Here is a 27,727-nt window from a genome sequence, read left to right on the forward strand (position 1 = left end):
CAAGAGGCCTTGTGCCTTCTTTAGCGAGAAACTGGAAGGTGCTGCCTTAAACTACCCCGCGTACGACAAGGAGTTGTACAAACTGGTGAGGGCTTTGGAGACCTGGCAACACTACCTCCGCCCTAAGGAGTTCGTGATACACACTGATCACGAGTCATTGAAGTTTCTCAAGGGGCAACCAAAATTGAGTAAAAGACATGCCAAATGGGTAAGCTTCATTGACACCTTCTCTTATGTCATTAAGTACAAAACTGGCAAATCGAATGTGGTAACTGATGCCTTATCACGTAGACATTTCTTGCTTGTTTTTCTTGATGCTAAGTTATTAGGGTTTGAAATGATTAAGGAACTCTATGCACATGATCATGATTTTGGTGACATATATGCTGCTTGTGTTAAGAACCCGCATGGAAAATACTTTTTGCATGATGGATTCCTCTTCCATGTAGATAAGTTGTGTGTGCCTAATTCTTCCATTCGTGATCTTTTGGTTAGAGAGACACATAGTAGCGGCCTCATGGGACATTTTGGTGTTGTTAAGACTTTAGCAATGTTGCAAGAACACTTCTACTGGCTCCATATGCGTAGGGATATTGAGCGCATGATTGGTAGATGTGCCACTTGTCACAAAGCCAAGTCTAAAACAAACCCATATGGCTTGTATACCCCATTGCCCATTCCACGTCATCCTTGGGTTGACTTGTCTATGAACTTTGTCTTGGGCCTACCTAGGTCACCAAGGGGTAATGACTCCATCTATGTGGTAGTTGACAGATTTTCTAAGATGGCTCATTTCATCCCTTGTCACAAAACTGATGATGCATCTCGTATTGCTAACTTGTTCTTCAAAGAAATTGTTCGCTTGCATGGTATGCCTCAAACCATTGTTAGTGATAGAGATGTGAAGTTCTTGAGTTATTTTTGGAAGACTTTGTGATCTAAACTTGCCACTAGATTATTATTTTCAACCACAAGTCATCCTCAAAGCGATGGCCAAACTGAGGTTGTCAATCGCACACTTGGAACATTACTCAGGTCTTTGATTAAAAAAAATCTTAAATCTTGGGAAGAGTGTTTGCCACATGTGGAATTTGCTTACAATAGAACTTTTCATAGTGCAACACACTACTCACCATTTGAGATTGTATATGATTTTAACCCCCTGACTCCCCTTGGCTTGGCACCCTTACCTTCCTTTGAGCACACAAGTTTAGATGGGAGAAAGAAATCTGATTTTGTACGCAAGTTACATGAAGCTGGTCGTGCAAATATTGAGAAGCGTACACAGCAATACATCCAGCAAGCTAACAAGAACCGTCGCTAGATGACCTTTGAACCTGGCGATTGGGTGTGGCTACACTTGAGAAAAGAAAGATTTCCCAAGCAACGCCAAGGGAATCTATCCTCAAGGGGTGATGGATCCTTTCGAGTGCTCCAACGCGTCAATGACAATGCCTATAAATTAGAGCTACCAGAGGAGTACAATGTTAGCGCGACTTTTATGTCGCAGACTTGAGCCCATTCCTTGGCGTCCTCAAATGGAGGGGACCGATGTATGCACGGATCTTAACCCAAGTAATGATCCAGTTCGAGTTCCATTGGGCCTAGTCACACGTGCACGGGCCAAGCGCTTCAAGGAGTCCCTTCAAGCTCTTGTGCGAAATGTTCAAGACCAACAAGGAGTCCATCGGGATATTGAAGGTTTGGAAGGAGATAATCAAGTTGTCTACATGATGATCCAAGCCCACGAAGAGAGCCCATGAAGGGTTGGTCGACTAGGCCTTAGGCCTAGTGTTAGGTTCACTTGTTTAGAGTTGGATTAGATTATTTCATTTGAATCATGGGCCGGCCCACCTTGTCCAAAGAATGGCCGACACTCCTTTAGCTAGTTTCCTAGGGTTTCATTAGCCCCTTAGCCTATATAAAGGCTCACTTTGTACGGTTAACGGGTACACAATTTTTATAATAAAATTCTGGTTTGTTTCTTTTCAAATTATTGAGAGCATTCTATCCTTTCACTTGCTTAGGCAAGGGTTCTTGAGCAATCTCACCGATTGTCCTAGATTTTTCTACCGACCTATCCACTCGAGTAAACACCTCAATTGGAGTCGTCGTTCTACCACCTTCAACCAATTCGTGTCATCCGTTTTGGTTTTAGGTCGCGCAATCCAAGCCTTGGACAACCTCGCTAGATCCTTGGGCAAGCGTACTACGTGTCTCGATACGTGTTGATCGAGGACCGTATCAGTTGGTATCAGAACTTAGGTGGAGGTATCTTTCGTTATATCCTTGTTTTTCGTAGTTGTGTCGTAGGATTTTTGTGTTATTTTCCGCTGCATTGTTTCAAAAAAAAAAAAACAAAATCTGTCCGCACTTGTTCTTCCCTTGTCGTGTTAGTCGTTTGGTTGAAATCTGACCGGAGTCGTTTGTTGCTTCGTGGCCATCAATTTCTGTTCGTGTGGTTGTGTCGTGCATGCTGCCCGTATCATCTCCACGTGTAGCTGCACTTGTCCTTGTTATTGAGTCGCTAGTATTCATCAAAAGAGAAACAAAATTCTGTCCGGGTGTTGCTCAAGTTATCGAGCCAAATCTGTCCATGCATGCGTCGGTTGTTGCCTTGACAATCTGACCGTACTTTGTGTCCTTTGTTGCATCAAAATTTCTGTCCAACTCGTGTGTTATTGTTGTTAGTTCCAAACTGTCCGTGAGCGACAAGGAAACAAAAGAGACTCTAGTAGTGGTGGCTAGGGTTTGTCTTGCGCTAGGGTCTTTTCTTTGTTTCAAATCTGTCCAAGTGTTTTTTGCTTAATTTTCAAAACTGATTTTTGTTAAAACTAGTTGGTGTTTGTGAATCATGAAGGAAATCTACAAGAATCTAGGGTTTCTTGAGTCTCTTGAAATCAAACTGGAAATTCTTGAAGTTCTTGAAACTTGCGTGGGAATTCTTGAGGGATTGTTGATCGTTACTTGTGCATTGTGGACCGAACCAAATCTGGAATTTTATTCCAGTTCGGTCAGGCTATTTGTGTTATTTGTTTGATACGATAAAAAAAAAAATAGAAACGAAAAGGAAAAAAGAAAGGGCATTCGGGTGGCAAGAAACAAAGCAATACCATAGAGTAAAATTCTTGAGAAACTCTTGAGCAGCCCATTGGGGGGAAGCTTGAGTGACATTGCTTGCATCTTCTTGAGACGCCATCTTCTTGCCTTGACCATTAGCCGAATTATCTTGAGCACTAAGACCAAAAATTCCGAATTGCACTTGGTCTTCTTCGAGAGTGTAAGTGATGGCTATAGTGGAGGGCTTTAATAAGCCATCTCCACCGACTTGGGAAGAGGGTTTAGGGGGAGGACCGAAATTTACTAAGGAAACCCGACTTGGGTTGGGATTTGGAAGCTAATCAAAGTTATTCAAGAAAAGGTTTTCTAAACGGTTTCCAAAACTAACTTGTTTTCCAAATCAATTTAGGAAACTAAGTAAAACACTTGGATAACTCCTTTGTTTTCACTTGGCTACTCTCCTACATTCTCTCCTACATTTTAGGAACACTCTCCTACATTTTAGGATTACTCTCCTACATTCTAGGAACCCACTCCTACATTTTAGGAAGCTAGGGTTTCTTTCTTTTGTGTTCCCATTAGCGCACTTCCATTTCTGTCCGCCACTATTGGCCTTCCAAATTCGTCCATTCCCACTTCATTTTCCACCCACATTTGTGTCTTACCTTCTTGGTTACTCTTGTGGAAAAAGTTGGTGACAATTATTGGACTTGAGCGGCCTTCTCAATTATCTAACCCAACAGGTAAAGGTATTTGGTAAGTCCATTAGAGTGCTTTTGAGTGATACACAGGAGATTGAGTGATACACTAAGGGAGTGAAGTGAGGATATACTTGTGTTGTTGTTACTAACCTTTTGTAGGGCATAAAGAGGGACATGGAGCAAAATCAACCGACCACAGACTACTCGTTGATGTTCACCGCCATGAAGAACGAGCTCAAGCGAATTAGTGAGCAACAAATGGAGGAGTTGCACACTAGTTTTGTGGAGCTATCTAGGAGTCTCACACGAGGCTCTCGTTCTCGGTCTCACAACCGGAGTAACCATGGCACCAAGGAGGCAAATTGTGAAGACTACTCGACTAGTGAAGATGACGAGAGAACCAAGAGGCCTGGAAAGGACACGCCTAAGAACGAACTCAAGGGACTCAAAATTCAAGTGCCCCCTTTCAAAGGCAAAAGTGAACCTGAGGCTTACTTGGAATGGGAAGGCCGCATCAAAATGGTCTTCGACTGTTACTACTATAGCGAGGAACAAAAGGTGAAAGTTGCCACCGTTGAGTTCACCACTACGCCCTAGTTTGGTGGGACCAAGTGAGAACCCAAAGAAGGAGAATGGGAGAACCACAAGTCCGAACTTGGCGAGAACTCAAGGCATTGATGCGTAGGAGATTTGTCCCTAGCTACTCCAATCATGATCTCCACTCCAAACTTCAAACCCTCAGTCAAGGTAACATGCGTGTGGAGGACTACTACAAGGAGAACGAAATGGCCATGATGAGGGCGAACCTTCAAGAAGATAGTGAAGCAACCATGGCGAGGTTTCTTAGAGGTCTCAACCCTGACCTTCAAGAAGCCTTGGAGCTCCAACATTATTTGGACATGCATGATCTTCTTGAACTCGCTATCAAGGCCGAGAGGGGAAAGAAATTGAGGCGAGGAGCCCGTACCTTCCAAACTTCCAACTCGACTTCATGGAGGGGCAACCAACCACGGAGAGCGACCCACGAAGCTGGAAATTCGGCTACCCCAACTTCATCTAGCCGAGCTCAAGGTAATGCTCCTAATCGAAATTCTAATTTTACCCCTAACAAAGTTGTTGATGCATCCAGGTCCACTTCTATGGCACGTCATGAGACTCCTAAGACTAGGAGTGGAGATATCAAGCGCTTCAAGTGCCAAGGGTTTGGACATATCCAGTCCCAATGTCCGAACCAGAGGATCATGTTAGTCACTCACAATGGAGAGATCGTCTCCGATGACGATGATTGTGAGGATATACCTGGATTGATCAAGGACGATTGCTTGGAGGATGACTCGGCTGAGGAAGAATGTTCTCCTACTCAAGGGGAAATAGGGTGTTTGATGGCCCGACGAGTGCTAACCGCCCGAGTCAAGGAGGACGAGCAATTGCAAAGGGAAAACTTATTTTACATTCGTTGTAAAGTAAGTGATAAAGTGTGCAGTCTCATCATTGATGGTGGGAGTTGCACCAATGTGGCAAGCTTACTAATGGTTGAGAGCTTGGGCCTTCCTACCACTAGACATCCACATCCATACCGCCTCCAATGGCTAAGTGAAGAAGGTGAGGTACATGTCTACAAACAGGTACGTGTTCTTTTTTCAATTGGCAACTACATTGATGAAGTTGTGTGTGATGTTGTACCTATGCATGCGCGACACATGTCATTCTAGGAAGACCTTGGCAATTTGATAAACATGTCACATTTGATGGTAGGGCAAACAAGTACACTCTTTTGCACAATGATAAACGCATGGTCCTAACACCCCTCACACTTGCACAAGTATATGAGGACAAACTTAAATTGCAAAGGGAGTGCGAAATGGATCGGCAAAAGAGGAAACACAAGGCGGCCAACGCTGGCAAATGCTCCACTTCTACAAGTGAGCAATCGACCAAGGGTCAAGTGAGCACACCTAGTGTTACACATGACCATTCACTCATTAAACCCACCACTAGGAAGCAAAACATGATCATTAAGGTTAAGGATGTTAGAAAGATTGAATTCTGATCAGCCTGTACTTCTCATGATTTGCAAACATGTGCTTTTAGATGTTGCTGAGCTCGATAAGGCATTGCTTCGAGTATGGTTGCTCTTTTGCAGGAATTCGAGGACGTGTTCCCTGATGAGGTCCCTGATGGTTTACTACCCATTCGAGGGATTGAGCACCAAATAGAACTGATTCTTGGAGCACCACTACCCAACAAACTGGCTTACCGCATGGGTCCTGAGGAGACAAAGGAGTTTCAAAGGCAAGTTGATGGCCTATTAGGTAAGGGTTGGGTAAAGGAAAGTCTAAGTCCTTGTGCTGTGCCTATGATACTTGTCCCCAAAAAGGATGGTACTTGGCGCATGTACACCGACTGTAGAGCCGTTAATGCTATTACTGTTAAATATCGTCATCCCATTCCTAGGCTAGATGATATACTTGACAAACTTGATGGTGCTGTTATTTTCACTAAAATTGATTTAAGGAGTGACTATCATTAAATTAGAATGAAAGAAGGCGATGAATGGAAAACAACTTTCAAAACTAAACATGGTCTTTATGAATGGCTAGTCATGCCCTTTAGGTTGACTAGCACCCCTAGTACATTTATGAGATTAATGAACCATGTTTTGAGACACTTCATTGGGAAGTTTGTGATTGTCTATTTTGATGACATCTTGATATATAGTCGAAATGAGCATGAGCACATGGAGCATTTGAGATTAGTTCTTAATACACTTCGAGAGGCGCGTCTATACGCCAACCTTAAGAAGTGCACCTTTTGTACTAATGAACTTGTGTTTTTAGGCTATGTTATGAGTTCACAGGGCATCAAAGTAGACGAGTCCAAGATTGAGGCCATCAAGAAATGGCCAACTACAACATCCGTCCCTGAGGTGCGTAGCTTCCATGGATTGGCGGGCTTCTACCGGCAATTTGTCAAAGACTTCAGCACCATTGCTGCTCCATTGACCGCCGTGACAAAGAAGAATGATAAATTCCATTGGGGAGAAGCCCAAGAACAAGTATTCCTTACCCTCAAGGACAAACTCACACATGCACCTGTTTTAGCATTACCAAATTTTGACAAGACCTTTGAAATTGTGACGCCCGAAAGAAGAAGAAAAGGAAAAAATTTCTGACTAGAAATATTTTTGGGGAATCCGGCCGGAAATCCCGCCAGTTCTTGGCCGGATACCTGGCCGGATTGTCTTGGAGTTTTGAAAAAAAATTTGAATCGCCACTGCCTTGAATCTGGCCTGGAATCCGGCCAGATTTTGGCCGGATTGTGACGTGTCACTTCTGCAGCCAGGTTTGACTGGCTATTTTTCCTTCATTCTTATCTTGTTTCTTGGCTGAAATATCTTCCATTCTTGCTCATTCTCTTGGCCGTGCATCATAGAGAGAAAAGAGAGAAAGTTCTTCATTTTTCTAGCTTTAATCTTTGCTCAAATCTTGAGTTTTAACCGGTGAAATCACAAACTATTCCGTACAAGTGTACACTAAGGAGAAATAAAGGAGTTGGTGGAGTTGTTTGGAAGGGGGAAAACTCTAAGCTACCATATTTTTTGAGTTATAAGGTAAGTTATCAAGAAATTCTCTCTTTGTTCCTACTAATGTGGAATTAGTGGTTTGTAGAGGTTAAATATGCTATTTTGTGGATAATTTCATGGTTTAGGGTAAAGCTTAACCAATTTTGGATTTTATTGGTGATTTTTATGATTTTATATAATAATTATTGGTTGGCCATGAATGATGACTTGATATGGTGTAAAATGAAGATTGTGTATATTAGTGTGATGGTTTGCGGAAAATTTTAGATTTGTGCGGAAAATTTCAGTATTAGGGTTTCAAATTTGGGGCTTTCTTATGGTTGGTTGTTGAGCTCTTAATTGGTTAAGATTTAAGGGTGTTGTGGCCCTAATTAGGTGTGTTTTATAGCTTATGATTTGTATGTGAATATGTGGTTGAATTGAGATGGTATTGGTGTTGTTGTAGGATGGAAATAAGAAAATTTAAGGGGAAGTGCTGTCCAATCTTTGAGAACATTTGATAGTTTTGTTATGTGAAATATTGATGTTATATGTGCTAGTTTCACTTGCCTACGGAAATTCTAGCTTGTGTAGGTCCATATCAATGTTAGGGGTTAGAATTGGGCTTAATTATGATTGGTTTTGGAACTATCAATTGGCTCATATTGAAGGGGCATTGTGGCCTAATTAGATATGTGGTATATCTTCTATTTCATATGTGTACTTGTGGTTCTATACAAGGGTTAGTTTAGAAGTGTAATTTCCGTTTACCATGTTTCTGGACTCAACTTGGACCGCACATTTCTCCATGTTTTAGACCAAACCAGTTGTTGGACTAAACATGAGAGTTGTAGATATGTGAGTTAGCTACCTGCCTATAAAATTTCAGATCATTTTGAGTACTGTAGCATGTGAAATGATCGAAATACCCTTGACTGCTTATAAGCCCTGTTTCACGGCCAGTTTTCCACTTTTCTCTAAGATCTCGGTTTTGACCATGAATATGTATGATTTGACCTTGGAGGTCTTCATAAAAAATATTGGTATATGTCTTAGCTTCGTAACGCCATAAGATTCGTTTCAATCAGATAAGTGTAGCTTCCATTATGATTAAAATGCCAAAAGGTGGTAGGAACTTGATGCTTTTAGAATTCCTCTTGCTTGACATGATAATTGTGATCTAGGGTTTGGACTTGATCCAGGCAATGATCTATGATGGATGGTTCCTGAGCCGTGGCTGGTGAGTGATTCCTCAACCATTTGCAAAGTTACTTTTCAAATTATTTCTTGCATTGCATACTCGATTGCATATCATGAGTGCTTGCATGTGGACCATGACATATTTTGGCTCAAATGTGTACTTGAAATTCGTGTGCTTAGAACCAACATCTCCACCCCTGATTATTTGGAGCAAATGGCTCATTTGTACTGTTTGACTAACTGGATCCATTTGAGCGTTAGAGTTCTAAGTACGATGATTTCACTGGCTCACAAGAGCAACATATATACATTTGATCACTGATTCATGCTTTCATTTAATGCATTATTGTGAAACTGGTTGATTACTGATTTTATTGGATACTCGCTGAGCTTCTAGCTCACCCCAAAAATATATTTTCTCCCCACAGGGCTCGAGGCAAGAGAAGCGCTTGTATTAAGTTCTTCGTGTGGTTGGATGGATTATCTCGTGTATAGTTTGGATTTGGAATTCATCTTGTGTAATAGTTAGGATTGTATGTATGTTTGGAATTGAACGAGTGTATGTGTACGTTCCGCGCTTGTGATATGTATTCATGGAGGATTTGGTGATGTATATTTGGGATTTACTTTGTAATTTATTTGAGGACTGTAGTGAGTGAGTGAGTCCTGGCGAGAGCAGGACAGGCGGTCCGCCGATCCCTTTGGTTCACCTTAGGGGGAGGTAGGGCTGTCACAGAAATTGAATGTGATACTTTTGGTGTAGGTATTGGCACCATCCTCATGCAAGACAAGAGGCCTTGTGCCTTCTTTAGCGAGAAACTGGGAGGTGCTGCTTTAAACTACCCCACGTACGACAAGGAGTTGTACGCACTGGTGAGGGCTTTGGAGACCTGACAACACTACCTCCGCCCTAGGGAGTTCGTGATACACACTGATCACGAATCATTGAAGTTTCTCAAGAGGCAACCAAAATTGAGTAAAAGACATGCCAAGTGGGTAAGCTTCATTAACACCTTCTCTTATGTCATTCAGTACAAAACTGGTAAATCGAATGTGGTAGCTGATGCCTTATCACGTAGACATTTCTTGCTTGTTTTTCTTGATTCTAAGTTATTAGGGTTTGAAATGATTAAGGAACTCTATGCACATGATCATGATTTTGGTGACATATATGCTGCTTGTGTTAAGAACCCGCATGGAAAATACTTTTTGCATGATGGATTCCTCTTCCATGTAGATAAGTTGTGTGTGCCTAATTCTTCCATTCGTGATCTTTTGGTTAGAGAGACACATAGTGGCGGCCTCATGGGACATTTTGGTGTTGTTAAGACTTTAGCAATGTTGCAAGAACACTTCTATTGGCCCCATATGCGTAGGGATGTTGAGCGCATGGTTGGTAGATGTGCCACTTGTCACAAGGCCAAGTCTAAAACAAACCTATATGGCTTGTATACCCCATTGCCCATTCCACATCATCATTGGGTAGACTTGTCTATGGACTTTGTCTTGGGCCTACCTAGGTCACCAAGGGGTAATGACTCAATCTATGTGGTAGTTGACAGATTCTCTAAGATGGGTCAATTCATCCCTTGTCACAAAACTGATGATGCATCTCGTATTGCTAACTTGTTCTTCAAAGAAATTGTTCGCTTGCATGGTATGCCTCAAACCATTGTTAGTGATAGAGATGTAAAGTTCTTGAGTTATTTTTGGAAGACTTTGTGGTCTAAGCTTGGCACTAGATTATTGTTTTCAACCACAAGTCATCCCCAAAGCGATGGCCAAACTGAGGTTGTCAATCGCACACTTGGAACATTACTCAGGGCTTTGATTAAAAAGAATCTTAAATCTTGGGATGAGTGTTTGCCACATGTGGAATTTGCTTACAATAGAACTGTTCATAGTGCAGCACACTACTCACCATTTGAGATTGTATATGGTTTTAACCCCCTGACTCCCCTTGATTTGGCACCCTTACCTTCCTCTAAGCACACAAGGTTAGATGGGAAAAAGAAATCTGATTTTGTGCGCAGGTTACATGAAGCTGGTCATGCAATTTTTGAGTAGCGTACGCAGCAATACATCCAGCAAGCTAACAAGCACCGTCGCAAGATGACCTTTGAACCTGGTGATTGGGTGTGGCTACACTTGAGAAAAGAAAGATTTCCCAAGCAACGCGAAGGGAAGCTATCCCCAAGGGGTGATGGACCCTTTCGAGTGCTCCAATGCGTCAATGATAATGCCTACAAATTAGAGCTACCTGGGGAGTACAATGTTAGCGCGACTTTTAATGTCGCAGACTTGAGCCCATTTGTGATAACCCGTGGATTTTCTTATTTTCTATACTTTATTTTATTTAATTGCATGCCTTTTCTATATTTTCTTTATTAGAAAAATTTTCTAGATAATTTTATGAGTAAATATAGTTCTAAAATTATTTTTCTAGTATTAATTAGTTTTTGAGAAATTAAGAGCGTATACCGGTTGTGGGACCCACTAGTACGGTAAGTTTGATAAAATGCGGCCAATTTGGTTAAGTTATATAGACAGAGATTATATTACATGGTATTATGAGCCAAGTAGAGGATGCATAGAGGGATTAACCTTGGAAGACAAAAGGATAAGCTCAAACAAAAAGGGGTGACAAGTGTCACCTTGTGACTTGAGGATGGTTTGACCAACTTTTTTACTTTACCATTTAACCAAAAAATTGACTAAAAACATCTTCATATTTTCCTCACCTTGGCCGAAATTCTTGAGCAAAGAAAGAGAAAAAAATCTCCAACTTCCTTCTTCTTAATCTTGCCCAATCTCACAACTTAACCGTTTATACTCCAAAACTCTCCATAAAATCCCTTTGCTAAGTGGTATTGAAGTAGTTGGTGGAGTGATTTGGCAAGAGGAAGTGCTAAGTTGCTATCTTTCTTAAGTTGTAAGGTGAGTTGTGAAGAAATCCTCTCTTTGTTCTTAATAGTGGTAAATTAGTGGCATTGGTGGCTAAATAAGATGCTTTCTGGTGTGTTTATGGTTGGAAGTGAAGCTTTGATGAATTTTATATTTATTCTTGATTTTTCTATCTTTATATGTTTTATATTGTGTGGCCATGGATGATGGCTTGGGATAGTCTAGAATGAAGCTACAGTACGTAAATTGTAGCTAAATGCGGAAAATTTCCATGTTGTGCGGAAAATTCCAGATTAGGGTTTCCATTTCTCCTATTCTGCCTGGTACTTTTACCCCTAGTTAGAGGCCGAATTGGCCTTAGTATAAAACATGAAAGTTGTATATAATGATGTTTTATAGTTGCCTACAAAATTTCAGCCCAATAGGAGCAACATAGACTGTGAAAAGACTGAAATACCCCTGCTGCCCTGTTTCTGTCCGAAACTGATAATCAGCTTTTGTAATTGGTTAGTTTGGCCGGGAATACTACTGATTTGGTGTTGATGTCTTCTTAATAATTATAGCCTTGTATATTAGCTTTCAAATGGCTTTGTAATTACCTGAATCGGAGTTGTGTGTGCTGAGATATGATTGGATGAATCAGGACTGCTAGTTGAATTTCACAGTGAGCTTCGAACTGGAAAATCTGGGGTTGTTTTAATAACTTTGACATATTTAGGATGAGAACTGGACTAAGTAGTCTTCATCAAAGTTATAGCCCTCTATCTTAGCTTCGAAACGGTATAACTTTCACTTCAATCCAATAAGCGTAGTTTCGGTTATGTCCGATAGGCTAAGTAGCGGTGAATATGCCTTTTTGGTTCCTTAGCTTAAAGCTTATTTCCGGTCATTTTCCTAGCTAAATCTTGTACTTGGACGACTTTGAGCCTATTGAACGGCTATTGTGATGAATTTATATTGTGTATGACTTTGGGATTGATTGAGGAAAATAATGAAGCCATAAGTGGTTGAAAAATAGGTAAATACAAAGGGCGTGCTGCCCAAATTTACACTCGAGGATTAGGTAACGATTTGAGAGCAAATACCATATGAACCATCTAGGATATTTGCGTCCTCTTTTATCGAGGTATATAAGGTCGAATCTGGCCGAAACTTGTACACTTGGAAAAAATGAAATTTACGACTAATAGAAATACGTTTTCTTCATTTCTTCAACTCAAATGGATATTTCAAAGTTTTACGAGCGAGCATGAGTTTTCCAAATATTTTACTTATGTCCTTTGGTTTAAATGTACTCTTTTCACTTCCAAAATCATATGTCCAAAATACTAGTAGTATTTGAATTGTCTTCGATTCACCTAACTTTTGCTGGAGGAACTGTAATATTTTCTCTTGATTAATCTTAGGGTTCATCGGTGATTGAAAGTGTTACCCGGAAAGATATTCTGAACGTTATGTCGCCTTAATAGGTGAGTGTACCACTCCCCTGAATTTTTGTTTGATTGGTTCATCTATACTTGAAATGTGTGACATGGATAACTATGAACTCTGTTATTCTGAATGAGACGAGGGTGTACTTTATCACACTCGTTCTCTTGCCTGAAATGAATGAACTGGAATCTCTTACCTGTACTTGTTATGAACTTGAACTTGTGACCTGCGCTTGTTATGAGATCGTTTGGAAGTGAGTCCAATGATTTTCTTGTTAACTTGAGCTCAACCTCATGGGGAGTTAATTAAATCGAGCCAGCAAGGGTTTGGTCGAGGTAATTGACAATCCATGGGTGCCTGTTCCTGGGGAATCTTTGGGTATTAAGACTCTTGATTCCGGTATACTCGAGTATTACCATTCCTGTTCCTGTTTGGCGTTTGGGCCCTGTAAGGGGTATGTTTGGTGAACGGGACTTTGGCGTTAAAGTGGTGTTCTACGAGATTGGTTCCTTCATTTGAACGTTGACGGAGGGTCAACGAGACTGGATCAAGTATTGCAACGGGGATTTGGCTCCTGAGAGCCACCTGTATCCTTTACATTGTGGTGTTCTTTCATCTCTTGTATTTGATGTGAATATGTGCCTTAAAAGTTATTTTTCATGAGTTCTACTGTTCCTACCATTTATACTTTTGGTACCTCGTTGAGCTTTTAGCTCATCCCGTCCCGTTATCCTTGTTTTCCTTACAGGGAACCATCTTTTGGACCAATGATCATTTTGAAGAATGAATTGAGCTTGTATAAACACCCTTTTGTATAGCTCCGTGGAAGTTGGAAACCCTAAATGTATCTTAATACAATGTTTTCTTTTGGTTTGTAAACTTACTACTATGTATATTTTGAAGTGTTTTCTCAGGTTTATGTGACATATATTTGGGCATGTACATTCTCTCATGTTAAACAAAGTGTACTAGTACTGGGATGGATTGTGTCGGCGCAGCGGCTCTTCCTTTTCGTTTTGATTTTCGTGGGAACGCTGTACCAAAGATTGATTGTATCTTTTACTTTGGCTCATTTGGTTCTGAATGTTACCTTTTTGAAGTTCTTTTGAGCGTTTGGAAGGGTTTATGTCTGTTCCAGATCCGTAGTCCCGGCGAGAGCTGGGCAGGCGGTCCGCCAAACCCTTTGGTTCGCCTTAGGGTGAGGTGGGGCTGTCACAGGTGGTATCAGAGCCGCTTCGCGTGGTCTCTGCGAGGAGTGAGCTTGGGGCCAAGTGGTGTTGTGGTCTCGCTCATGTGAATGAGTGTAAGGGACTAAGTACTCTTTTGAGCATAAGCTAGGAATCACGGTGTATTATAGGGTTCAAAACATTATTCTGGCACTTGGAGACTATAGATACGTATGTCAGGTAGGAATTACAAATGTAGATGATTTACTCTTGGGACTGGCAAGCTCGAGTGGTGAATTATCTTATTTTGGATTCTTGTGCCTGAATACGAAAAGGGATGAAAGCCTAGTTTAGAAATGACTTGGGCGAATTAGAAATCTGATTCTACGGAACTTGATATGATGTGTTAGGGTATCATTAAGGATGATTGACCCTGCCTAGGGATGATTGTGGACGGAGCCCAGAGAGAGAAAGCTGTTGGTTGGTCGCTTGTGTACCATTGGCCTAATTAGTATATAGTTCTTTTAATGACTTTCATGCGATTTCTTCTGCTTGTATCTGACTGACTGTTACTGTGTGATTTATCTGCTAAAGATATGCTATATGTATATTGTCTGCTTTTATCACTTGTACCTGCATACTTTGTTTTAATATGGTATTCGCACTTCAACCCTAGACTGGTTAAGTCAAATGGAGGGTACTCGTAGTGGACGGGGCCGGGGCCGTGGAACCTCAAATGAAGGAGAAAATCGGGAACCAACACCTGGACCTAATCCTGAACCTGGAATGGATCCTAGCATTCAGGTGGCTGCTGCTATCCAACGTATGACTGACCTTTTGGCTCACGTAGTAGAACATCAGGGCCAAAATCCTAATCATCAGCCGGAAACCCTGATAATCACATAGAGGGTGAGGATAATGCCCTTGAAAGATTTCAGAAGTTCTCGCCACTGAAATTCCTGGGAGGACCAGACCCTGACGTGGCTGAGAGATGGCTAGAGAAGATGATTGATATATTTGCTGCGTTACATTATACTGAGGAGTGACAGGTCACATTTGCTGTCTTCCAACTGGAGGGAGCAGCCCGTTCTTGGTGGAATATCATAAGACTGAAATGGGAAAGAGAACAAACCCCAAGAACGTGGGTGAATTTCATGAGAGAGTTCAACACGAAGTATTTTCCACCTCTGATCTAGGAAAAGAAAGAAGATGAGTTCATTAGGCTCCGCCAGGGAATTCAAACCGTCGCCGAATATGAGAGCCAGTTCACCAGGTTGTCCAAGTTCGCTCCCGAGTTAATTGTGACTGAGCAAAGGAGGATAAGGCGTTTTGTCCAAGGATTAAACGTTGAGATTCAGAAGGACCTGGCTGTAGCCCAACTCAATACCTTTAGTTATACGGTGGAGAAAGCTCAACGAGTTGAAAGCGCGAGATTTCAAGTTAGAAACTTTCAAGCTAAGAAAAGGGGATTTCGTGGAAGTAGCTTAGAGCAAGGGGATAAGGGTACGCCTCCTAAGATTGGAAGGGAAAACGGGGGAGTACAATTACCGAGGATATCAAGTGGTGCCTCACAGAGAGGCTCAGTCTCCGCTTCCCGTGGTCCCTGCGGGTACTGTGGGAAGCCGAATCATACGGAGGATGTTTGCTGGAAGAAAGGAAGAAAGTGTCTGCATTGTGGGAGCGCAGATCATCAAATCGCAAGTTGCCCAGGCCAATCTCGAAAAGGGAGTAGGAGCCAACAACCAACCATGACCAACCCTGACCAGTCGAAGGGGGACAAGAATGGATCGAAAGTGTCAGCTCGGGTGTACTCCTTAGAACAACATCAAGTCTCTGACCCATTAGAGGACGTGGAAGGTAAGATTCTGGTATTCCACCGTTTGCCCATTAGAATGGTGTATCAGAATTACAATTTGGGAAGGAAGAAGAAACTATACCAAAGAATTCCATGAGCCTAGCCAGTGAAGGGGTACAGATTGGTTAGCTAAGTATGATGCTCAATTTGACTGTGAAAAGGAAGTATTCAAATTTTTGTATCCCGGAGAAGGCGATGATAAGGAATTTCGAGGACGAAATTTTTTTAAGGGGGAGAGAGTGTGAGAATCCGTGGATTTTCTTATTTTCTAGACTTTATTTTATTTAATTGCATGCCTTTTCTATATTTTCTTTATTAGAAACATTTTCTAGATAATTTTTATGAGTAAATATAGTTCTAAAATTATTTTTCTAGTATTAATTAGTTTTTAAAAAATTAAGAGCGTAAACCGGTTGTGGGACCCACTAGTGCGGTAAGTTTGATAAAATGCGGCCAATTAGGTTAAATTATATAGACAGAGATTATATTACATAGTATTATGAGCCAATTAGAGGATGCATAGAGGGATTAACCTTGGAAGACAAAAGGATAAGCTCAAACAAAAATGGGTGACAAGTGTCACCTTGTGACTTGAGGATGGTTTGACCAACTTTCTTACTTTACCATTTAACCAAAAATTTGACTAAAAACATCTTCATTTTTTCCTCCCCTTGGCCGAACTTCTTGAGCAAAGAAAGAGAAAAAAATCTCCAACTTCCTTCTTCTTAATCTTGCCCAATCTCACAACTTAACCGTTTATACTCCAAAACTCTCCATAAAATCCCTTTGCTAAGTGGTATTGAAGTAGTTGGTGGAGTGATTTGGCAAGAGGAAGTGCTAAGTTGCTATCTTTCTTAAGTTGTAAGGCGAGTTGTGAAGAAATCCTCGCTTTGTTCTTAATAGTGGCAAATTAGTGGCATTGGTGGCTAAATAAGATGCTTTATGGTGTGTTTGTGGTTGGAAGTGAAGCTTTGATGAATTTTATATTTCTTCTTGATTTTTCTGTTTTTATATGTTTTATATTGTGTGGCCATGGATGATGACTTGGGATAGTCTAGAATGAAGCTATAGTGCGTAAATTGTAGTTAAATGCGGAAAATTTCCATGTTGTGCAGAAAATTCCAAATTAGGGTTTCAATTTCCCCTATTCTGCCCGGTACTGTTACACCTAGTTAGAGGCCAAATTGGCCTTAGTATAAAACATTAAAGTTGTATAGAATGATGTTTTATAGTATCCTGCAAAATTTCAGCCCAATCGGAGCAACGTAGCCTATGAAAAGACTGAAATACCCCTTCTGCCCTGTTTCTGTCCGAAACTGATAATCAGCTTCTGTAATTGGTTAGTTTGACCGGGAATACTACTGATTTGGTTGTCGATGTCTTCTTAAGAATTATATCCTTGTATCTTAGCTTTCAAATGGCTTTGGAATTACCTGAATCAGAGTTGTGTGTTCTGAGATATGATTGAATGAATCAGGACTGCTAGTTGAATTTCACAGTGAGCTTCGAACTGGAAAATCTGGGGTTGTTTTAATAACTTTGACATATTTAGGATGAGAACTGGACTAAGTAGTCTTCATCAAAGTTATAGCCCTCTATCTTAGCTTCGAAACGGTATAACTTTCACTTCAATCCAATAAGCGTAGTTTTGTTTATGTCCGATACGCTAAGTAGCGGTGAATCTGCCTTTTTGGTTCCTTAGCTTAAAGCTTATTTCCGGTCATTTTCCTAGCTAAATCTTGTACTTGGACGACTTTGAGCCTATTGAACGGCTGTTGTGATGAATTTATATTGTGTATGACTTTGGGATTGATTGAGGAAAATAATGAAGCCATAAGTGGCTGAAAAATAGGTAAATACAAAGGGCGTGCTGCCCAAATTTACACTCGAGGATTAGGTAACGATTTGAGAGCAAATACCATATGAAACATCTAGGATATTTGCGTCCTCTTTTATCGAGGTATTTAAGGTCGAATCTGGCCGAAACTTGTACACTTGCAAAAAATGAAATTTACGACTAATAGAAATACGTTTTCTTCATTTCTTCAACTCAAATGGATATTTCAAAGTTTTACGAGCGAGCATGAGTTTTCCAAATATTTTACTTATGTCCTTTGGTTTAAATGTACTCTTTTCACTTCCAAAATCATATGTCCAAAATACTAGTAGTATTTGAATTGTCTTCGATTCACCTAACTTTTGCTGGAGGAACTGTAATATTTTCTCTTGATTAATCTTAGGGTTCATCGGTGATTGAAAGTGTTACCCGGAAAGATATTCTGAACGTTATGTCGCCTTAATAGGTGAGTGTACCACTCCCCTGAATTTTTGTTTGATTGGTTCATCTATACTTGAAATGTGTGACATGGATAACTATGAACTCTGTTATTCTGAATGAGACGAGGGTGTACTTTATCACACTCGTTCTCTTGCCTGAAATGAATGAACTGGAATCTCTTACCTGTACTTGTTATGAACTTGAACTTGTGACCTGCGCTTGTTATGAGATCGTTTGGAAGTGAGTCCAACGATTTTCTTGTTAACTTGAGCTCAACCTCATGGGGAGTTAATTAAATCGAGCCAGCAAGGGTTTGGTCGAGGTAATTGACAATCCATGGGTGCCTGTTCCTGGGGAATCTTTGGGTATTAAGACTCTTGATTCCGGTATACTCGAGTATTACCATTCCTGTTCCTGTTTGGCGTTTGGGCCCTGTAAGGGGTATGTTTGGTGAACGGGACTTTGGCGTTAAAGTGGTGTTCTACGGGATTGGTTCCTTCATTTGAACGTTGATGGAGGGTCAACGATACTGGATCAAGTATTGCAACGGGGATTTGGCTCCTGAGAGCCACATGTATCCTTTACATTGTGGTGTTCTTTCATCTCTTGTATTTGATGTGAATATGTGCCTTAAAAGTTATTTTTCATGAGTTCTACTGTTCCTACCATTTATACTTTTGGTACCTCATTGAGCTTTTAGCTCATCCCGTCCCGTTATCCTTGTTTTCCTTACAGGGAACCATCTTTTGGACCAATGATCATTTTGAAGAATGAATTGAGCTTGTATAAACACCCTTTTGTATAGCTCCGTGGAAGTTGGAAACCCTAAATGTATCTTAATACAATGTTTCCTTTTGGTTTGTAAACTTACTACTATGTATATTTTGAAGTGTTTTCTCAGGTTTATGTGACATATATTTGGGCATGTACATTCTCCCATGTTAAACAAAGTGTACTAGTACCCTAGGGCTAGTTTCCTAGGGTTTCATTAGCCCCTTAGCCTATATAAGGCTCACTTTGTAGGGTTAACGGGTACACAATTTTTATAATAAAATTCTGGTTTGTTTCTCTTCAAATTATTGAGAGCATTCGATCCTTTCACTTGCTTAGGTAAGGGTTCTTGAGCAATCTCGCGAATTGTCCTAGATTGTTCTACCGACCTATCCACTAGAGTAAACACCTCAATTGGAGTCATCATTCTACCACCTTCAACCAATTCGTGTCGTCCGTTTTGGATTTAGGTCCCGCAATCCAAGCGTTGGACAATCTCGCTAGATCCTTGGGCAAACGTGCTACGTGTCTCGAAATGTGTTGATCGCGGACCGTATCAACAATCGATGACCGAGCTCCATTTGGATACTATTTGTCACATCATATTCCATGCGAGTAGCTAACAGAAATTGTTATTGTTATATATGGCAATTGGAAAACAAATGCAAAATTGAAAACTTTCCTGTTAATTGTCGAATTAAAACATGCACAGTGGCGGTAAATTGGCAATACAGCTTTTCTCTTTCACTCCCCATTTTTCACACTCTCTCAGCAAATTCCACCAACAATTTAGATTTCTTCGTGATCGTAGGCTCCTAAGGGATTTGATTCATGCGCTGTTATTTGTGGTTTTACATCATAGGTCATATTCCTTTCCTTTTGATGTTTAAATACAATACAGAGATTGCTATTTGTGGGTTTTACATCACGGGTCATATTCCTTTGGTATCGATGTTTAATTAGAATATAGAGGCATTCTTGATAATTTTTCTTTTAACACTTGCCTTTGATTTTTTTTTTTCAGAAAAAAAACTTTCTTTGTTATCCTATGGGTTTCTCATTTGCCAAAATATGTTTGCAGATTAGAGAAGAAAATGTCTAAGTCGCTTAGAGATTATCAGAAGTTAGACTTCAAAAAAAAAAGTATTTGTTCCGTACTCTCTCTTTGTTCATTCCAACTTTGTAATTTGAGTAAATGATAAAGATCTACTTAAGTACTCCATATATATATATTTTGTACTTTTCACATGGTTGTTTATTTTGTAGATACAAGCCATGCTACCGGTTTTGAACAACCCATTAACTCAATGTAGTATGTGACAGCCCCATCTCCCCCTAAGGCGAACCAAACGGTTCGGAGGACCGCCTGCCCATCTCTCGCTAGGACTATGGAGTCGAATCTCACAAACCCTATATTGCGCGTGATGGAACCCAAAGAAAATGAACAATTGGAGACCACCAAGACAAAATATAACTTACCAAACCATACGGTGATACGGAACTTCGATGAAACACCTCAACAAAAAAAAAAAAACAGGAAAACGAAAACGAAAACGAAACGAAAATGGCCACGTCACAATCCGGCTGGAAGTTGGCCGAATTCAGGGCAATGGCTAACCCAAAATTTTTTCAAATACCGCGCTTGCCCGATCGTCCAACGGTTACAAGAAACGTTCACCAAAGTCATAGAAGCATAACATCTCAAAGGAATACACTTTTAAAAAATAAGGTTAAATACTTATATACATCGGAGTCTTGAACAAATTAACTAAAGTACAAGCTAAAGTATTCATACAATTAAAAATACAATTCGGGTTTCAGTTACAAAAGAGCTTAACAAAATAATATTTACACTAGCTCAACCTTTTTTTCCAAAATCAAGGATTCAAAGTTTGCCCCTGAAAGGAAAACAAAGATAACGGGAAGGGGGTGAGCTTACGCTCAATGAGGTACCAAAATAATAGCAGTCAAGAGTCATGGAATTTCATGTTCAATTAGTCACTTGTGCATATCACATAGAGAAATGAACAGACACCTTAGATAGAAAGGATACAGGTGGCTCTCAGAAGCCAAAATTCCCATTGCCGTACTTGAACCAAACTCGTTGACTCTTCGTCAACGTGTAAAGAACAACTATGTTCGTAGATCCCACTTTACACCAAATTCCGTCCACTGAACATACCCCTTACCGGGCCCAAACACCTCAACAGAAACAGAAGTGGTAATACTCGAGTATACCGGAATCAAGAGTCTCAATACTCAAAGATTCCCAGAAACGGACTACCGTGGTTCGTTATCTAATCGACCAGACCCTTGCCGGCTCAACTCGAGTAACTAACCACAGATTTTGAACTCAGAGATCACCGAAGTGTCATTGGATACAAGCCTCCAAACGACATCAGAACAGACTCAGATGCAGATAATAGAGTCAAGTATATACAGTAAGTAAGCATACAGTCAACCAAGAGAACGAGTGTGATAAAGTACACTCTCATCTCAAACAGAATAAACAGATAGTACAGTCATTCAAATCACAGATTTCATGTACAGAAACCAAGTTAAACAACAAATGAGGGGAGTGGTACACTCACCAGTTCCAGTACACATACTTCAAAATTTTTTACCCAAAGTAGCTTTAATCACTAAGAAACCCTAAAATAACCAAGATAAAATAATTATAGTTCCCACATCCACAAACCCAGTAAATGGAATGCATAAATGAGACTCGACTACAAGTCGTATGCCTTCCCAGGTTAAGTACTAGTACAAAAGAATAACATATGACTTTTGAGCAAAAAGATAACAGTTGGTCCTAGGGTTACAAACAACCCCCAAAACCCTTCATTTTTACCAAGATCAATTCAACTTGAAGGAATCGCATAGCCCTAAAATTTTGGGCAGCATGGCCTCTGTATTTTGCTATATTCCAGCCATTTATGGCTTCATTATTTTCCTCAATTAGTCCTAAAGTCACACACAAAATAATCTCATTTCAATAGCCGTTCAATAGGCTCAAAGTCGTACAAGTACAAATTCAAGCTAGGAAAATGTCCGGAAATGAAGTTTAAGTCAGAAAACAAAAAACAGATTTGACGTCGCTTAGCGGAACGGACACAACCGAAGCTACGCTTATTAGATTGGGGTACAATTTATATCGTGTCGAAGCTAAGACAGAGGGCTACAACTTTTATGAAGACTACTCAATCCAGTTCATAGTATATCTAGGTCAAATCACAAAGTACAGAACCAGACTTTCACCATCAGGCTGGTTAACAGCACTGAGTTCAAATGACAATAACTCAGGCTACACAAGTCCGATTGAGGCGAATCTTATGGAGTTTCAAAGCACCTACATTTCTTATGAAGGCCTCCAAAGCTAAATCATGCATTTTCAGAGTCAAAAATTGAAATCTCTACGAAGACAGAAAACTGTCCGCGAAACAGGGCTTATGGGCAGTCAAGGGTATTTTGGTCATTTCACATGTTACAGTTCTCCGATTGAGCTGAAATTTTACAGGAAACTATAAAACATCATTTCCTACAACTTTAATTTTTTGTACTAAGCCTAATTCAGTCTCTAACATGGTCAAACAGGACCGGGCAGAACAGGGCAAATTGGAAACCCTAAAACTGAAATTCATGCACTTTAGCTGAAATTCTTTGAAGGCAAGCAAAACTAGCATTTTCAAGCTCAAAATTACTCATGACAACTACCAAATCATGGCTAAACATCAATCATCATATGAGGACAGAAAATTTACTATAAAAACTGAAATTCACCTTGCCCCTACTTCCAACCATAAACTTGTCCACAAAACTACATATTTAACCTCTCCAATCCACTAATTGACAATTATTAGAAACAAAGAGGGATTTTACAAGCAAAGTACCTTGGATCCTCAAGAAAGATGGTGGCTTAGAGTTCTTCTTCCCAAATTAGCTCCACAAACACCTTGAAAACTACCTTATCTAGTACTTTTATGGAGTAGTTCGCGATTTAATCGGTTGGAACTTGAAGTGGAAGATGAAGAACTCTCTTGGTTTCTCTCTCACTAATTTCGGCCAAAGGAGACAAGAAAATGAATGAATTTTGGTCAAAAATCTGATTTCAGTAAAGTTGCTAACCTTGGTCAAAAGTCCAACTTCTAATAGCCTAGTGACACTTGGCTCCTTTTTAGGGTTTTAATCTTATCCCTTTTGTCTACCAATGGTAATTTATCTAACTAACCTCTAATTGTCTCCTAACACCTTGTACAGTAATATTCCTTAATACAAAACTTCAATTAATCGGCAAAAATTTATCGCACTTAGCGCACTAGTGGGCCCCACATCCATAATACGCTTCAAACTGAATATGAACTAACTTAAACTAGGAAAATATTTTAAAAACTCTACTCACTTATAAAATGTCTGGAAAAATCAATATAATAAGGTATAATGAAGAAAATGCATACGAGAAAATAATATAAAAATAAGGAAAATTTACGAGTCCTCACATAGTATCAATGAGAATTTAGAATTGGAATGACCTTCAAATGTGAGGATTAGGCAATATGCATATAATGTATATCCCATATCAAAAGGTTTTGGGGTAAGAAAAGTGAAAAAAATATGGTCTAAAAGTGGGCTAATTTCATGCTATTTTCTTCATTCATGTGAAGGATATTTTGAAATTCGGTGTTACAAATAAGGAGAGAAAAAGAGTAAAGCTCTGGCCAAAATTCAAATTGTTGATGGTTTATGGGGAGTAGTTGTTTTTGATGATAATCATAAGTATCCTCCGATCGATGATAAACAAAAACATTTCATTTCGTCTACTTGAAATTTCACACTTATCGTTGGGAAAATGCAGGCTTCATTATTCAATTCAGGTGTAGGAGAAAAAACAGCTTACAGAGACATGATGCACCAAGCTCGTGGAATTGAAAATGTCAATTTTTTAGAGCAGGATGTCCAAAATAAGCAATCACTTAGAAAAAGCCTAATTGATGTTGGGGGAATCTTTGCTTGACAAATTTAAGGTTCATCAAGCTAATGATGCACATTTTTTCTGCACATTTCAACTTGATAAAGATGGTGGGTTGTTGAATGTGTTTTGGAGAGATGGGATGCCTAAGATGCATTTTGAAAGCTTTGCTGATGTGATGATTTTGATACCACACATGGAACAAACTAGGAGGCACAATATAACTATGGGTTAAATGCCCTAAAAACCTTTTGAACTTTACTTCTCTGAACTTATTAGATAAGCACTTTGTCCCCTATTTGATTTTAAGACAAAAGTTCCTTTACTATTTTATTTTGTTTCCTTTTTGTTTATTCATTCACTTATTTTTCCTTTTCCAGTACTTTCTTTTATTTATTTTTATTTTTTCTTATTTTAATATTTTCTTTTTTCACTTCTCTTATATCACTATTTTGTTTCATTTTCTTATTAGTATTACTAATATGTATATTTATTATAATATTATAATTAGTTTTACTTATATTTTTATTCTTGTTTTATTTATTACACTGTTAGAAAATTCAAGATAATCTGTATAGAGCAAAAAAATTAATATATGCATTTCAAAATAAAAAAAATGTATATTACTAGCAATTTGACAATTTAAAAAGATATAAGCTAACTAGAATTTTAAATTACTTAGTATTTAAAAATATATCCCAAAAACTAAAGTAACTAGTATTTTAGTTTTTTTTATGTATAGTTGATTAACCACGTCTGAAGGCATGTTTACGGCACTGGAGCAAGCAGCGTTTTGGAAACATCTTCCAGGCTGTCCGACAGAGTGAGTTTGAGGTTCAGCAAAAGGAAATCTTGTTCGAGGCTTCCCCGACGGATGAGGCGAGGGCTGACCTTCATCGGGCACAGGCCTGCCTATTGCAAAGTCTCCGGGTTGAAGAGGACTACTGGCGTCAAAAAGCGCGCTTGCGTTGGTTAAAGGATGGGGACGCTAATACAAGATATTTCCATGCATCGGTTAGAGAGAAACGTACAAAGCCGGCCATTCACCGCATTAAGGATGAGGGGGGGACTTGGCTCGAGGATGACGACCGGATTGGCCAGGCAGCGGTGTGTTTTTTCCAGCGTCTTCTTACAGCTGAGGAGGTCAGCAATGTTGATGATCTTCTCATTCACATACCGAACCTGGTGTCTGCAGATCAAAATGGAGTCTTATTAAGGGAGGTTACAATGGAGGAGGTCAAGGGGGTGGTTTTCGAGCTTGACGAGGATAGTGCCCCGGGCGCGGATGGTTTCACTGGCATTTTTTTCCGCCATTGCTGGAATATTGTGGCCCCTGATGTTTTAGCTGCGACCAGGGATTTTTTGGCTGGGACTCCGATCCCAAAAGGAATTGCTAGCACTCTGATTGTGTTAATCCCGAAGAAGCCGAATCCATTTTCAGATTTCCGGCCCATTAGCCTGTGCAACTTTGTAAACAAAATTTTTACAAAGGTCCTTGCCAATCGGTTGCAGGGTTTTCTCCCGGGCATTATATCTCCGGAGCAATCCGCGTTTTGCCCTGGTCGCGATATTGCTGAGAATGTTCTACTGGCACAAGAAATGATTGCCTCCCTTAACAGGAAGGCCCGCGGACACAACTGCATCTTCAAATTGGACATGATGAAGGCTTTTGATAGGGTGTCATGGTGGTTTCTTCGGCAACTCCTCTGCAAGTTCGGCTTTGACTATCGATTCATTTTGCTTATTTTGAATAACCTCTCCCACAGCTGGTTTTTTGTGTTGGTCAATGGCAGGGCCAGGGGGTTTTTCCAGGCGTCCCGCGGGATCAAGCAAGGGGATCCTCTATCCCCTCTCCTCTTTATTCTGGCATCCGAGGCTCTCAATAGGGGACTGAATGCACAAGTAGCTGATGGCAGTGTGGCTCCCTATGCAACACCACGTGGATGCGTACGGGTCACACATTTGTCTTTCGCTGATGACATCATAATTTTTGCTCGGGGAGATAGGAGGTCGGTAGGGAATTTGGTTCATTTCTTAAATATATATCAGAATGCAGCTGGACAGCGGGTTAACAACCAAAAGAGTTTATTCATAGCATCGCGTCGGTGTGGTTCTGGCCAAATTCGTAGAATTCAGCAGATGACCGGTTTCGGGCATGGATCTCTGCCTCTCCCTTATCTGGGATGCAATCTATATGCTGGACGTCGGAAAAAGGTGTACTTCCAATTCTTAATAGACAAATTTATTACTAAACTTGCGGGCTGGCAGAAAAAATTTCTCTCCCAAGGGGGACGGCTCATACTCATTAAACATGTACTTTCTGCCATTCCTACGCACGTGTTAGCTGTTATGGACCCTCCTTCCGGGGTGCTCAAGGATCTTGAGCGAATAATGGCAAATTTCTTCTGGGGTCAGACGGAGTTGGGACCTAAACATCACTGGCGTGCCTGGGGAAACCTATGCTTCCCAGTCGAGGAAGATGGCCTGGGCATTCGATCCTTTACTGACATACAGGGGGCGTTTAGCTGTAAACTGTGGTGGCGATTCTGCCATTCGTCCTCCTTGTGGGCTCTTTTTATGAGATCTCGGTATAGTGAGGATAATGGGGCAGCCCGCGGGACATCCAGAGTCTGGCGACGAATGCTAGCCGTTTCTGATACGGTGGCACAGTTCACCCAGATTATAGACTTCGAGGACAGGGCTCGGCCAGTTTGGACGCTAACATCCTCTGGCGATTTCACTATCTCTTCAGCATGGGAGGCCTTGCGATCAAAACGGGCTTCCCTTGGATCTAGGAAATGTGTATGGAGTGGTCGAGTGCCTTGCAAGATCGCCGTCTTTATGTGGAAGTTACTCAATAAGTTCCTCCCTTTCCCTGATGTCTTACAGAGGTTTGGCCTCCACCTCCCCTCAAAGTTCCCGTTCTGCCTGAATGGAGAGTCTCAAGATCATGTCCTATCCGGCTGCTTCCTGGCATCTGGGGTCTGGAGTTTCTTCGCCAAGGCCAGTTGGGTTCCCAATGCACCTTTGACGGGCGTCCTCTGCCGCATGCAGCAATGGTGGCTTTGTCACCCTCTGGGGTCCGCAAGGGGAAAGCTGTGCAGGGTGCTGCCGTCGCTAATCTGTTGGGAACTTTGGAAGGCTCGAAACTTGGCGGTTTACGAGGGGGTTATTTTAACAACTTCGCAGGTTTGCTGGAATGTTCAAGCTTTGCTTCGTCAAGTGACCCAAGTCTGGCCTCTCACTCAAGTGACTCGGGATGATGGGGAGTTGGTTCACTCGGGCTTGTTACTTCGACTTACACCACGTGAGCGGTTGGCCCCGCGCTGGGTCTTTTAGGAAAAACCTCCGTATGGGTATGTCAAACTGAATGTTGACGGCTCATCTTTAGGGAATCCAGGCTCCTCTGGTGCTGGGGGGTGCTCCGTGACTCGGGGGGTTGTGTCCTATGCGGCTTCTCCTCCTTTTTGGGATCAAGGACAAATATGGAAGCGGAAGCCTCGGCATTACTGGAAGGTATGCTGCTCTCCACTGATTTCCATTTTCTACAGGTTGAAATGGACTCTCAGGTTTTGCTGGCTATGGTGAATGGCAATGGAAGAATACCTTGGAAGCTATGGAGGACTATCTCCCGCATCCAAAACTTAGCACTGGGCCGCCAGGTCACTTTTACTCACGTTTATCGAGAGGCAAACGGGGTTGCCGACGCGCTTGCAAATCTAGCTAGTTCCACAGGAGTCTGTCAAAGTTTTAATGTGTCCACACTTCCGGGCCATATACGGGGGCTAGCCCGCCTAGATAGGATGCACGTCCCTTATGTACGTTTGGCTTAG

General features: G+C 40.8%; 1 protein-coding gene across 1 annotated transcript; it reads left to right on the forward strand.

Annotated features, from left to right (window-relative positions):
• Positions 1-4,900: 4,900 nt before the first annotated feature.
• LOC140016347 (uncharacterized) lies at positions 4,901-27,727 on the forward strand. The gene is made up of 6 exons (XM_072069854.1): positions 4,901-5,224; positions 6,139-6,244; positions 6,599-6,816; positions 24,657-27,201; positions 27,286-27,410; positions 27,464-27,727. The coding sequence occupies exons 1-6, from the start codon at positions 4,901-4,903 to the stop codon at positions 27,725-27,727; spliced, it is 3,582 nt and encodes a 1,193-aa protein (XP_071925955.1).

Source organism: Coffea arabica, chromosome 1e (genome assembly GCF_036785885.1).
Source record: "Coffea arabica cultivar ET-39 chromosome 1e, Coffea Arabica ET-39 HiFi, whole genome shotgun sequence".
NCBI lineage: Eukaryota > Viridiplantae > Streptophyta > Magnoliopsida > Gentianales > Rubiaceae > Coffea > Coffea arabica.